Source organism: Monopterus albus, unplaced genomic scaffold (genome assembly GCF_001952655.1).
Source record: "Monopterus albus unplaced genomic scaffold, M_albus_1.0 scaffold17.1, whole genome shotgun sequence".
NCBI classification, from domain to species: Eukaryota; Metazoa; Chordata; class Actinopteri; order Synbranchiformes; family Synbranchidae; genus Monopterus; species Monopterus albus.
Window position 1 is genome coordinate 886,040 of NW_018127897.1, and position 15,180 is coordinate 901,219.

The 15,180-nt window shown below is 40.3% G+C and overlaps 1 protein-coding gene across 4 annotated transcripts in view; it reads right to left on the reverse strand.

Moving 5' to 3' along the window:
- Nucleotides 1-15,180, reverse strand: part of cd276 (CD276 molecule) — a 72,956-nt gene that overhangs the window by 11,776 nt on the left and 46,000 nt on the right. For 3 of the 4 annotated variants that reach the window (XM_020592428.1, XM_020592426.1, XM_020592427.1), the window contains 3 exons: nucleotides 14,333-14,470; nucleotides 10,951-10,992; nucleotides 4,828-4,866 (listed from right to left, as the gene is read on the reverse strand). In XM_020592428.1, the coding sequence (XP_020448084.1) occupies nucleotides 4,844-4,866; nucleotides 10,951-10,992; nucleotides 14,333-14,470 (203 nt within the window). In that variant the 3' untranslated portion in view covers nucleotides 4,828-4,843. The remainder of the gene's footprint in view (nucleotides 1-4,827; nucleotides 4,867-10,950; nucleotides 10,993-14,332; nucleotides 14,471-15,180) is intronic. The other variant, XM_020592431.1, reaches the window with a different exon arrangement.

Consider the following 15,180-nt stretch of genomic DNA (forward strand, 5'->3'; position numbering starts at 1 on the left):
AAAAAAATTCCAGAAAATCACATTGTTAGATTTTTAAATAATTTATTGGTGGTGTATCAAATGCTTATCAGATTATACTAATATTTAGTTTTTTGAAGCATTGCTGGAGCTACCATTATTCAGACATGGTGGTTTGGCAAAAAACAAAGTATCCTTCTACTGGCAAAAACAAAAAAGGAAATGAAAAACTGATTCTGCGGAGTCAGTAAGAAGAGAAAGAAGGATCTCTGCACCCAACCACTTCCCTACCTCTCCTTGCAACAAGGAAAGGTAATGAGTATAAAGATATACTTTTAAAAAGGTTAAACAAAACAAAACAAAAAAGCCCCTTGCTTACAGAAGAGGATGGCGGCAGCAGAGAGTAACAGCACCCTCAAGGAAATTTCTTTGCCTTAAATGTCAAATCTAAGCTGGGCTCACTCTGCATTTCTATTACCATCTGAATTCTTAGAACTACCAAGTTGCCATAATGGTCAGGATGTTAACATTTACACTACCACTAACAATGGCAACAAAGCAGTGTGCACAATCTGCAATATATTGAGCGTGCTGCAGATGGCCATTTAATTTATCTGTGCTTGGCTGCTAGTAATGAAGCAATAAACGTTTGAGTGAGTAAACATAAATCAGGAATGAACACATGTATTGATAAGGTTTATAAAAACAAAGTGGCCCCTTACTCTAAAATGAGTTAATTAAATGCAGAGCTTTGCTTTATTAAATAAGGCATGCTGCACTGTGCATAAATGCTTTCATCAATAGCAAAACTGCCACACAAATATTAGAATAATTGATCCAGGATGATTCAGCAGTGGAGAGGTCCTGGGGTTTGCAGGATATTACCTAGTAATAACAGTCTCGGTGAAGGTCAGTGAATGCTACACTAATGACAAATGTCCTCTCTTTGACTCCTACTGGCCAGACTTTATTTTGGCTAGTTACAGGAAATTACTTTCTGCACCTTCTATCATCTTCTACTCACTCTACATGCTGCAGCTTTATGGCAATGACCAATCAGGGTATAATAAAAAAAAAAAGCTGTAACTGTTCAACCTTGTGGTATAAAGTATTCACACAACTGACGCCAAACTGCTGGTTATTAAAGTAAGTCTTCGAGGTACAGTAAAGAACAGATATATTGTGGTTCCATACTAAATGCTAACGTAAGAAAGCAGTGGAGGAAGTGTGACTCATAGCGGTGTGACTGAGCAGTATCACCCCGCTTATTTTTCCTTGACCTCCTCTGACTCCTTCCCTTATTAGCTGAGTGAATTTGGAATGGTCTTGAACAAAAGGAAATATCCATCAGCTAACGGCTACATTCATCAACTGGGTCTCATTTTCTGACAAAAGACAGATCACATGTATCGATTTTTCTGTTGTCTCTGTGCCGTTATCACTCCAGCTTCATAGTGACAAAAATACTTCAATAGCAAATCAGATCAAAATTGATGGAGTGCCTTTAAAATGTCTCCAAAAACATCAACATCCAACATTAAAACATCTATGTCACAGCAAAAAGGGAAAGATATTTTTCTCCTTTGAGAAAACAAACTCCTGCCCTTTGTTGGTTACAGGAATGTCAGTGTCCATGGAGCTGAAAACATGGACATGACTTCGACTCTCCCCATAATTAGGCTCTGCAATACAGAATATGCAAAATACACTGACGGACATTTTGCGCATATATTTATAATGTTTTCCTTACTATTTCTGTGTAGGACTATGCATATGCTACAGTTGAGTGCAGAGTTTTGCATCCCCTTTCTTTGAAATTGCGAAAAAAAGAGTAAAACAGATTTTTTTTTTCCATCAACATAATATTTAATGCACATTAAGCTAGTAGAACTGTTCCGTCATCAGCTGAAGTAACAAAAATAGTCAGGAAGTGCATAAAAAGAAAGTTAAGAGTAAAATAATGAAGATCATATCAGTGCAAAGGTTTACATCCTTTGAAATCTTCTCTAATACGTTGCATGTCCTCCCTAACCTCCTCCAACATCTTTGGGTACCCTCTGAGCAGCATTTGTATTCTTTCAGGTATAATTTTAGTCCATTCTTTATGTCATACTTGCTCTAAGTCTACCAGATTGCTTGGCTGTCTGTTATATACAGCCCTCTTCAAATTGATTCACAAGTTTTCAATATTTAAGACTGGAGACTGGGAAAGCCATGGTAAAATGTTCACCTTATTCCTTTTAAACCATTCTTGAGTTGACTTTTCTCTGTGATTTGAATCATTGTCTTGTTGAAGAATTCACTGCCACTTCATTTTTGGTTTTTTTCCACTGATGGTAGGAGGTTTTCCTTTAAAATCTTCGGATGCTGGGCTGCATTTGTTCTTCCTTCCACTTTATGCTGAGCTCCAATGCCTGATACAGACATACACCCCCAAAACATCAGTGAGCCTCCACCATGTTTGCCTATGGGACTGGTGTTCCTCTCTTCTAGGCAGCGTTTTTCTCGCCACGCATACCTGTGTGAATTGTGACCAAACAATTCAACTTTGGTCTCATCAAACTCCATAATTTTGCTCCTTACCATACTCCAAGCATGCTGCTGCCTTGTGTCTAGAAATAAGCAGTAGCATCCTGCATGCTTTTCTCTCAAACAATCCAGACTTGTGCAGACTACACTTGACTGTGGAGATGTGAATTTTTTATTCCAGTTGCCTCCAAGGACTTTCGCATGTCCCCTGCTGTTTGTTTTAGGTTCTTACATAGCTCTTGAGCGAGATCCCTAGTGCCTCTTTCAGTCACAGAATCACTGAAAACCTGTGGATCAATATGAAGAGGGCTGCACATACATAGCAGATAACCCAGCAATCTGGTAGACTTGGAACAAGCATGCCATGAAGAATGGGCTAAAATTACACATCAAAGGATTCAAACACAGCTCACAGGGTACCCAAAGAGGTTGGAGGAGGTTAGGGAGGACATACAGAGTATTAAAGAACACTCCTAGACCATTTTTGTTACTTCTGCTGATGAAAGAACAGTTGCACTAGCTGAGTGTGCATTAAATATTATGTTGATGAGAAATAAAAAATCTTTTTACTCTTTTGCTATGTAAACATAAAGGAATGAAAACTTTTGCAATCAACTGTCTGAAAACTGCTTTGCATACTCTGAGGGATGCTGTTTTTTCACTAAATTTATGTGTATTTTTTCATTTCTTGATTGTGAGTCAAATCTGTTTTCTCAGTTTGACTCAAATAACTTCATCTGAATGTATTGTACTCTCCTGTACCTATAGTATACAGTGGTGGAAGAAGTACTCAGACTGTTTGTATCAATACCACAGTGTAAAAGTACTCTATTACAAGTAAAAGTCTTGTGTTCAAAATGCTACTGAAATAAAAGTACAAAAGTAGCAGCAGAAAACACATGAAAAGTCCTCATTATGCAAAATGACACAATTTACAATGATGTACATTCTATTATTTGATTATAATTACTGATGTATTATTGTGTACATCAGATTTAATGCTGCAGCTGGTAAAGGCAGCGCTAATTTAACTACCTTATATGCTTATAATTTTAATTACTGCTGGGTAGCTTGTGAATTTTACACCAATGATCAATACATCTTGTGATTATACTATGTTTTGTTTTTATTAACTTTTCTGAAAAGAACCTGGCAAGTAAAGTACAAAGTACACTATCTTTCTCTGAAACATGAAGTATGAAGTAGCACAAAATGAAAGTGCTCAAGTACAGATACCTGTACCACAAAATTCTACTTAAGTTTAGCACTTGAATAAATGTACTTAGTTACTTTCCACCTCTGACTGTATATATACTTTGCTAATCCTGTGACAGTGTACTGATCATTTTGTACAGTATATGTTTATGTCTGATGAAGAGTCACTCATTCATCCAGCTACGTTGGCGTATTATGCAACACTGAAAAGAACCTTGCATTATGTGGACTGTTCCATGCTGCGAGGTGGCACAGTCACTTCAGCAGTCTAGCTCTTAAGGTCAACAGTCAAGATGTAAAACTACCATGCGGATCAATGTTTTGCCATGAAAAAGTTGACAGTGCAATCAGTGCCAACTGAAAAAGAGGAGACGCCAACTACTGTGGAAGTTTCTCTACAAAGTGTGGCTAGTCAGCATGATGGCATCTCTGACTGCAATGTTTGCAGCGAAAACTGGGTAGTGCAGGTGTGGCTAACTGGAACACGCATATAAACAGATGTCTTTTTCTCCTCTAGTTTTGCCTAGAGGTACGTGTTCAAGATTGCACACAAAAAAAGCAGTAAGACAGCTTAAATGTAGCAAAAATAATTATATTAATGGTGCAAGGTTAAGATGTTTGAGCAAGGCTTGCAGCAAACACCAAAACGGTCTGCTGTAGCTTCTTGCAAGCTGAAACTTGCAGCTTGAAAGCTTCATGAAAATGACACTGAATATACTGAGTTTCAGACACAAAGGGAAAGAAAGAGGCTGCATGACTCATACTTTGAGTGTTTATCATTAGCCAGTCTCTTACAGTGGCTTTGAGCTGGCCGGGGAGTTTATGTTTGCATGCCAGATAAAATGAAATTGATTTGTCATATCAGCCAGTGACCCTGTGATTCCTGAAATCAAAATGTCAAGCCTTCTCATATTCCCCACTGTCTGCTGAATTAATGCAGCCTAGCCTCATTATATTAGCACTTACCCATAGCCTCCAGAGACAATGTGTCCTCCAGAGCATTACTGCTGAGAATACCAGGCATTTGTGATGCGAAACAAAGAATTTGATAGCTGATCAACACATAAAGACACAAATGTGCTGAAAGGCAAACAAATACACTGTACATATTGAAATTATACTCACCTTTACTCTCTTGGCCTTAGCTTTTCAGTAGCATCATGGCTAAAAAAATAAAGAAGAAGAATGAATGTGTGAGCTCAAAATATTGTATCAATAAGAGATTGGTGATGATACAACTACCGCTATGTTGTCAACAATGTCGCATTTATGTCTATTGTTCTTAGGAGGCTTAGGAGGCTCACAAGCTTAGGAGTTATTATGCCCTATCCTCCTTCAGCATCCCTGATCCTCCTCTGCTCCATCTCTGCGCACCAACCTTGCCATGGCTAACAGGAAGCAGAGGGCACAGTGTTTTATTTAATTAGTCACAGCAGCTGAGTGCTCATGTAGGACCAAACATGGGAGGCAGATTGGGGTAGTGAGATGGATAGGCACTCTCCCACTGGGCCTTGGCTGTGCTGTCAGAGGCGCGCAGATTACATGACAGAAGTGAGAAGGGGGAGTGGATGGCAGGAGGATATAAACAGCATCCGTACAGGGGGATTAATCCCAGAAAAAGACTCCTAAAGAACCCCCATCCTCTTACCAAAGCACCTTTTACACCGTTACTTTTGTCTAATATGCAAACCAGTGAGCAGTGGGGCTGGTCTGTTGTGATGCACAGCATTGAGTGGTTTGACTGCTTCTATTAACTGTGACAATGCTCATTAATCCTAATAATTAAGGAGTTGCTATTTTCTTCTATCTTGTCTGACAATGATCATGTGCCCTTTTCCTCACAACTAGCAGATAACCTCTGAGAGGTTGAAGAAGCAGCTCAGTGTGCAGCACATCTGTGATAAGTCTCTTCCCAAACTCAAAGCAAGTGAGGAACATAGAGAGAGAGAAAAAAAAGTTTCCTTTTGTAACATACTGTAAGACCTTCTCATGGTGTATTTGTGGAATGTATTAAAATAACAAGAAAATGCAAGTATAAAAAATATTTGTACAGAATTAGAGGATTTGGTATAATGTGAGACCTTATAATTCATGGGATAGGTGGTTTATAATTCCCATCAAACCAAGGTTACTTGGCCTTGGTTACTTTTGACAGCAACCTTGGAGAAAACACAGCAGTAAACATGTAGCTTACAGCAGAGTGCTGAACCAGCAAGGAACACGAATGAACTGCTCAAATAATGTGTGTGCAACTACTAAGCAATGGTGTGCAGAGAGCTCCTTTAATTAGGGCTCTTGAAGTTTTTCAGTGACCCACATCCAATAATGAAGGCAACATGAATGTTCTATTTACATACTGTGTCTTTACTCAGTAATGTGTGACTGCTGGGACAGCCCAGTGGCTGAGTGTGTGTTGCCAGCCTGCCTCCCAAGGCTCTCGCAGTTGGAATGTGACCTGCAGTTTTGGTTATGTTTTAAGAATATTTGTATGCAGAGCTTTAAACAAATCTCGGTTTGATAATGCCACGTATTCCATTATTCCAATTCGAAGTTTTTTCAGTGTTTAGTAAAGTTTTGAAATTTTTGGTGTAAACTCTACTTGGTGACTTAGAGAGGAGTCTCTGTCAATACAGTAAACAAGAAAAACAAACATAAAAGTGCCCTGTTGAGTTTTTTTGGAACAAACAAATGTTCTGTTGACATTTAGTAAATCCTTGAGGTGTAATGAATATGTTGAGTGCATTTCCTTCGTTATAAAACAGATGAAAATATTTTAAATAGTGAACTGTTTACATCAGTGTTTGCTTGCTAGCAGTTTTCTTCTTTAGGGCCTTCGATGGCACATTACTGATACCAAGTGTTAGTCAGTGGAGTAACGTTAAACAAACTACGGGATGTGAATTATGCTGCTGGCACACAAAAATGACGAATTTGCCTGTAAAATCCCTCATGCATAGCCCTACAGTGAGCTGCCACATGCTGCTAGTCAAACACTCCAGAGGGCATCTTTAAGGTCAGATTTCAGCAACAAAATAAGTTCAGCCAGTTTTTACAAAATAATTTTTTTATTCATTTTTTTTAATATTAATTTGATATTGGCTGCACCTGCGATACAAATTTATGGTTAAATGCACATGTGAAAGCAATTACCTATCTATAGCCAAATTGATTCCTAAGTGTATCCAGAATACCCTCGGTCTACAACTGATGATCGACTTGGTCGTATCATCAGATCTAAAACCAGTTCTGGAAAGTCAGGTGAAGAGAAGAGATGAGTTGTAAACTGCTCACCACCTGGTGGTGAGCTGGATCAGACAGTGAGGGAGACTACCAGACAGACCTGCTTGGTGAGCTAGGAACATTTGGTGGGAGCCTGTCTGCAAAGTCTTTAAATCCCACCTCTGGGGAAAAAAAAACACTTGTGCATCACAGGAGGAGACTGGGGACAGCTTCAAATCCTCCACTGAAACATCTACTCATAGCTGTGGTCAGAAGGTTGTTGGTGCAGCAGCAACCTAAAACCCTGCTGTTGGTGGAAAACGCCCTACATCTCACCTAGCATGAAGAATGTTTCAGGAGGAGCTGGACAATGCTGCTGGGAAGAGAAGGATGTGTGGACTACCTGCTGCCACCGCAACTGCATATATGTACCGTATAGATATTTGCCTATATATGTAATGGATTATATTTCCCAATATAATAATAAGTACTTTGTTCATTTATTTGAGATTCTACACTTTGATTCCCATGACAGACATTATGTAAATATTATGGTTCCTTGTACATTAAGGTGTTGATTTTTATTGCTATGTGAATAACTCAACAGAAAGACAGGGAGGTTATAATAGGATAATGATAATCACTTTATTTGGCCAAGTATGTTACACAGACAAGGAATTTGTTTCTGGTACAGAACCAAGGCAGCCATCTGCTGCGCCAACTCATACCGATGGCTCTAACCATCGGGGGCAACTTGGGGTTCAGTGTCTTGCCCAAGGACACTTCGACATGTGGACTGCAGGCACCGTGATTCAAACCTCCAACCCGCCGGTTGGGAGATGACCGCTCTACCCACTGAACCACAGTTGCCCCACAAGCACAAAGATGATTTTGACTCTGGTACAGCTGTCTGACCGCTCAAGAGTCACCTGTACACAGCCTTATCTAGTTAGCTTCTTAAAGATTAACACAAATTTTAAAGCGATGAGCTACTGGCTTTAGGATGAAGTCAGTGACAGTGAAGGATGGGCCCTCTCTTTACTGTCAACTTTAAAAGGCTTTATATAACCTTACCTTCCACCTTCACAAAACCTGTCTCAGTTAAAAGTTAATAAAACCATTTTTCACATGGAGCTCCATTTGGGACATTTGAGGCTGTGTCAAATTGTTTTTTCTGACAATTCCTTGCCTAAGAAAGAACTGGGTCACTGACTAACATGCTCTTCCAGAGCCTTGCTAAGGCCTGACTGCATAGAGTCCAAGATTTAGGAAGACAGGGGCTAGCACGCACAAACTGCAGCCAGTTTCTGACAGGACTGCAATCACCTCTAAACAACACATCATTCTCAGATTACTGAACACATTTCTGGGAAGAGATGAGGAGGGGAGGGATGAAGGCAGCAAGAACTGTACACACTGCACATCTCTGCATGTGAATCAGTGTAGCATTGCTCCTTTCTGGGTGGTGTAGTCACAAGAGTCTGTTTTTGTGTGTGAAGAGGTTGTTATTGGCTTTAGCACCTGCAAATAAATACAGAATTTGAGCTCCACTGTTTGTTAAACATTATTTGCCTCTGCTGTAAAGGCAACAAAGGGATCCTAGCCCACTTCAAATGAATGAACCCAGGTCCCTTGTTATCACTGGTTATTGTTCCAATCAGGCTGGCTTTGAAAGGGGAGGCACACTCTCCTTTGGACAGCTCATTAAGATAACACACAAATGTGGCTCCCCATCATCCTGGGTTTATTAAAGTGGGGCTCATTTCAGCTCCTTTGTCTCATGGAGGAACCTCTGCCTTTGTCAGCGCAATTGAAGCCAGATGGCAAAACAAAGCTGCCTGTATGGAGTGCTTACTGAGCAATCTCAGAAGGCAGAGCCATTAGCTTGACTTCACTAGCTTACCGCCCACAATGTCCACCTGGATCAACCAGGTGCATGGGCGATGACGAAAGGGAGCGGTAGCAAAGGTGGCTGCAAGCTGCTGTCTTGTCTAAGGAGCACTGGCAAACTACAGTCTCCCTTGTTCTCCTCTTTTCCTGGCTCCTTTAGCTAAAGTAAAACTATTACATCCTGCTAGTTGTGGGATGGCTGACCCTGCTCTAGGCTGCACAGTTCTCTCTGAAACATTCATGAGAGAGGCATTAGAGAATAAAAGTCATTGTGCCCCTTCACTCAGAGGCTTTCGTTCACCTCTCAGCTTATTAAAATCACATAGTATTAACTTTGCTGTTCACAGAAAGTTTAAATAATTCAATCAGACTAGAGAAGGAGTCAAATGAATAACTTTAATGACATTACCGCTTGAGGGAGAACTGAGGGTAGGTAGGCAGAGGATGCTGGCTTGGCTTGCTAATGGTGAAATTAATTCTGGATTGATAAGGTCATTTTCATACTAAGCAAAATATCACTTCACTCGTATCAAGGAAAAACAAGCGCATATGAAAGTATGCTGTCCTGGTTCATTAGCACTGAGTACTGAGCAAGACCTCGAACTTTTTTCAAATGAAAAGTTATAGGAACCCCCTGAAAATCCTCCATTTGTATTTGAATAGATATTTAAGGAATAGTTTTGTATATCGTGAAATATGTGGATTCACATTTTTACCAAGACTTATCTCTCTCATGTCTGTACAGTAAATATACTACACATAGCTGTACACCCAGCAGCATGTCAACTTGGCTAAATGCAATGGCTGGAAGCTGGGACAAATGGCTAAAACTTGACAAAGTCTGCCACTCAGCACTTCTAACACTCAGAAATTAACACTTTAAACAAATGAAATATATTAATCAATACAAGCAAAGTACAAAAATGATGCTGTGGTGTTAGTGAGAGTATGTGCTGAAACGTTTTCTTGGCCGGCAGTGTAGATTCCGGGACTCTTATCATGTTCATAGAGTTGCCAGGCAACTCCAGCTTCAGCTAGTGTTTAGTACTAAGCATCAAACATACTAACACCCTGAAGTTAATTGGTGAACCTGGTAAACATTCTGTCTGCAAACATCAGCATGCTAGCACTGTCATTATGAGCATATTAGCATGCTCACATTAGCATTTATCTTAAAGCACCACTCTGTCTTGGTATAGCCTCAGAGAACTTATTCTTCATTATTTCCATTTTTAAAAATTCAGCTTTACACATTTGTAAAATGCTTGCCAAAGTCTATATGGCATTAAGTGGATAATCACATTTTACAGGATTATTCATCATAAAAACAAAGGAATATAATTCAAGTGTCAACAATATGCATAACGCATTTCAGCCAAAACCCAGTGTACAGTATATTGGTAAAAAAGATCATTTGAGTGCAGGACACCGCAGCACTATTGTTGTCATTTTGTAAAACTTGGAATCTGTGGAACTTGCTACAATTAATTTAATAGATTAAATAGTTTTTACTGCTCTATCTGTAGCTCTGAGGGAATGTATAATGTAAAACAGCTTATTGGCATCACTAAATTAATATGCCTGTCTGCCTCATATACTTATGCACACAATGGAAGAGTTATGCTGCTGGATTGCTGTGCTGAATGGATTCAGCGCCTCAAGCTGATCTCATTTCTTACATGCACTCATGCTTCATCAGCGTTCACTGACTCTTCAGTAAGTAAACTTAGCATTCAGTTACTGCTGGGTCCCTACCATCCTGCCACCTGGGCTTCTTTTCAAAGAAGCCAGACTAATCTGTGGGTGATTTTTACATTTGATATTTTTGTAACTTCAATGCTTTTCACACTAAACAGCACACACTATATTAAAAATACAATTCGAGATAGAATGTACTGTTGCCTGTGCCTGACAATGTTTACAGCCTTGCAGGACTGCACTGCTCAGAGTGCTGAATGCAAAAGATTACATATTTAAATATTTCAATATTAGTCTGAGCTAGAAAATGTAAAACTTTAATAAGTGGACTTTCAACTGCTGCTGTTTCCTGACCAGCATTTGTGCATGTGGCTAGCTGAAATACATAGCAGGTCCCTTATATACAGAGGCTGAGGCTTGACCAGTTGTGTATTGGCTGACCTGTCTTTGACTCCTCTTCCTCCAGTTCCTTGGCCTCTTCAGCTGTGGGAAGACAGAGGAGCCATTATCAGTGAAAGCTAAAGTACAAAAGCAGGTGCACAGTGTAGTCACTTCATGACAAGCCTATGATGAGCTGATCCTTTACAGCTCAAGGGACAAGCTTTGATGACACAGCCTATATGACAATGAAGCTTTGGACAGTGGTACCCCTGCCATGTCATACACACATATAAAGACAGAGTCATACCCACACCTTAACCGCCTATGCAGCCCTTTCACAAAGACAGTAGGCATATTAGGATTTAGACTAAAACCCACTGTCAACAGTTAAGGAAGCAATCCAGTGATGGCTGTCACACTGACATACCCATGTGCATGGGCACACACACACACACACACACACGCACACACACACACACACACACACAGAGTTTACAGTAGGCTAAAAAGAGACCTGGGACAGTGTCCCCAAACAATAATTCAGTGGGACATTTTTCACTGCCATTAGACTTTGCCTGATTCTCTTTGACATCAGAGATTAATTAAGCAAAAACCCTTATTACAGTAGCAGAATGTCTTGAGGTTTCCAATTCAAACAGGTTATATATGCACACTATAAGTCTGCCTACACCATATTCTGTTCATAGTTTTTCCTTCTCTGTGTTATGTGTTATTTTAAAAACATATTTTAATGTAACACATTATTATGACACATTTTCATGGCTTTGGTATTCTATTTCAGGTTTTGGGGAATTTGTTTTCTACTGCAGCCTCGTGTCAAGAGCATATTTTGCTGGTAGGTGTTCAGTGAATGCCTAGGATACTGCTTTGAATTAACCTGTTAACTATGTGTACACTTTGAGAGTAAAATCCTCAAAAGCCCCTTGAAAAAGCTTTGCTATCTACCTACAGTCCCACCACTGTGGCAGCAGCAGAAGTGCTTTCAGGGACAGGGCTTTGATAGGAGAACAAGGTTCATTTAAAGGCACCTTAAAGCCAGAATAAAGAGGAGGGCATCCCATCCAGGGAATGGGAACTGCCTCCCTTGTGCCCTGAGTGTGTTAAACCGTATGCCCCTGTTGGCTGCATCCCATATGTATGGAGGTAAAAGCTGGATACACTAAATAAAAGATGAGAGTCAGGGGACAGAAACAGCTACTCACTGAGACCAGGAGAGTGTTACTGTTCCTCATCACCCTTCCCAGGGGCACAGCACTGTTGCTGAATCGCTTCAAACCCTGCTGTGATATCATGACTGATTCAAGTGTATGTGAAAGCAAATGGCTGCAGTTAGTAAATCTATAGTGCTACAAATACACTGATTAGTGGGGCTAATTAAGTCATTCTTGCATGGCAGAACCGTCTTCATATTTAAAGTTTTGTACATATTAAGGCATGAGACAGCAGCATTTTGTGATCTGTACCTTTCAAAATTTTGAATAAGAAAATAGATGTCATCTCTTGATGACAGAAATGAAACAGTTGTGCTTGTTTAAAAGCTGAAAAGCTTTCTTTCGCCATGTTTCAGGAATCATGCATTTTAGAAATGTCTTTTCATGAGTAGTTTTGACATAGACCAAAATAGATCTATGTGGCAGTCATTTCATGGGGGTCACGTACACACACAGGCAAACCATCTGAGGATCAAATCCTGTGAAAAATGTGCACCATGTGGTAAAAACCCCTCTGGAAAACACTGTTTCCCTTATGTCTTTCATGTGAAATAGAAGCTATCCCTCCCGTGTCACCTACATACGATCTCAAAGTCTGATTAAATCATGCACTTATCTAAACGTAAAATGAGCGTTGGAGACATGGAACAGTGGTCCTGGTTAGGCCATTTAAAGCATGTATTAGATACATTGTCAGCTAATATGTAAGAAAGGAATGAAAGAAAAGAAAATATCAGAGAGACCAGAGCTGTGCTGGTGTTAAGATACAACAGTGCCCCTGGAATTGAGCTTTCACTTCCAGCTGTAATACCACAAGCTGCTCTGCTCGGTTACGATACCCATTCGGGTGCTCCACATACATTATGACAGGTAAGAAAAATGACTTACTCACTTCTCCACTTTTACTGACCCTTCCACTGTAGCTACTCAGACAGGGGGAAGAGAGAGTCAACTTCAATCTGGCAATACCCAGGAACACCATTAAAAGATAAGACAACCACAATTAGTCTGCACTTTCCTGCTTCCTGCCCTCCCCGCTGCTCTGGATATGTGCATAGAAATCCTATTTTAAGCCCTTCTATATGTGCATTCACACAGTATCATTCTATCAGGAGTACAAGAGTGCATGATATGTGAATAAGTCAGCATTTGCAGTTTTCAGATTTGTGCTTGGAAAACACCAGAGACTTCAGAAACATCACAGGCAGGGAACAGAACAAGACTTAAAATTTCAACAAGGTGAACAGTAGATGACCACATAATCAGTCCTGCCTTCGGTGTCAGGGCTGCATGTGAAAAATGTAGCTCCTCCTCCAGCCCACTGCGTGACCCTGGGAGCCCTTTGCCTGTGGGAGGAACTGCATTATATTTCTCTCTTTCCATTTCATTTGATTTCATATGTTCCATGGAGCTATTTACTCTTTCCTCTGAGTCTGTGTCACTTCCATATTTATTTTTAAACCCCTAGGCCCTGGTGCAGACACTGGCTGACCTTTATTTAAATGTCTCCTCCACTCTGAATGGATCTCATTACAGCAGAGCTGGTGGCTTTGCACTATCTATCTCATTTCAAAACTTTTTTCTTTGCACTTGCGGCGATCCTCGGCTATTCCGCAACACTAATTACTGGACCCGAGTAATGATGTTTCCCTCTGCCAAAGATATGTGTCCCACCATCCGAGGTCCTGCCTATACACATTAAGCAGAATTCCCTCTGGATTCTCCAAGTTCCTTGAGCAGTTAACATCTCATCACTGCTTTCTGCTCTAACTCTCTCATTCTCATTGTGCCTCCCACATGATCTAGGCAACATGTCGCAATTATGCATATCATCTACTGGCACACTATGTGAAGAGTTTAAGGACTCATTCAGCATTTTAATGAAGGCCCTGAGAAGCACTGAAAAGGCCTGAGAGCAAAATAGGTTAGCATCCATTATTCAGCAAGCCCTTGAAGTGTGTATGCCGTAGGCCAATACGCCCAGAAAAAACAGAACATCATTTTATTACTCTTTTATGTGCATATAGCTCCAAAGCTGCCACTGCTCTGCGATTCAGATTTCATACTGCCCCTAATGAAGGCAGCACAGCCTACAAATGTGCTTTATTCTAACCTTGAGGATTAAACACAGATTTTCAAAAGCGTCATCACCAATAAACTGTACTCCTTGATATACCCTGGTTCTGAATGTGAAGTCCCCCACCCCCCACCTTCTCTCCTGGCCTCCTCGCAGCTCTCCTTGATCTTTCGGCGGCAGACGGCGGCCAGAGCAATGAGCAGCACCAGCAGACACACAGCCAGGCCAACAGTTACCCACAGAGCCACTGGGGGGAATGCAATGTTCTGACCTGAAGCAAAGGGCACAGGGAGAAGAGGGGCAGAGAAGGGAGAGCCTCATTATTCACTCTTGCAGAGCTAAAATAAGAGCAGAACTGTCACCACTGCATCCATCACCACTGTTTCACCAGAAAATGTTCTTGTTAGATTTTGTTGTCATAAAAATCTTGAATTATCCAGGCTGCAGACCTGGTAAAGCATAACATGATGACACTGAAGATAATTATTGCATCATTATCTCCATCATCGTCAGGTTTGACGCATCCACTCTCTATTATATTTGACTTTCAGAAACGCTGTCAGAAAACAAAGAGTGTGATCTTTTGCTTTATGTGAACTGGGTAAGATCTTCTTTACTATTGTCCAATTAATACACTTCAGTCTTTCAATTGAATCCAGATGGCAGATAGCTTAGCAGGCGCACAAGAAATGTGTTGTCATTTCACTCAAAAAGCATTGGCACAGCACAGAGGATGTTGGCACACACTCTCCCACCCCCTGCCTTCTGCTATACATTGCTCAGATGTCTAGAGTGCTGATGCATTTGCTTTAATAATCTAGAACCCCTTAATATCAGTGATAATATCTCTCTAAAATGAATATTTTATATATATATATATACATATATATACAGTAGGTACGGAAAGTATTCAGACCCCCTTAAATTTTTCACTCTGTTATATTGCAGCCATATGCTAAAATCATTTAAGTTCATTTTTTT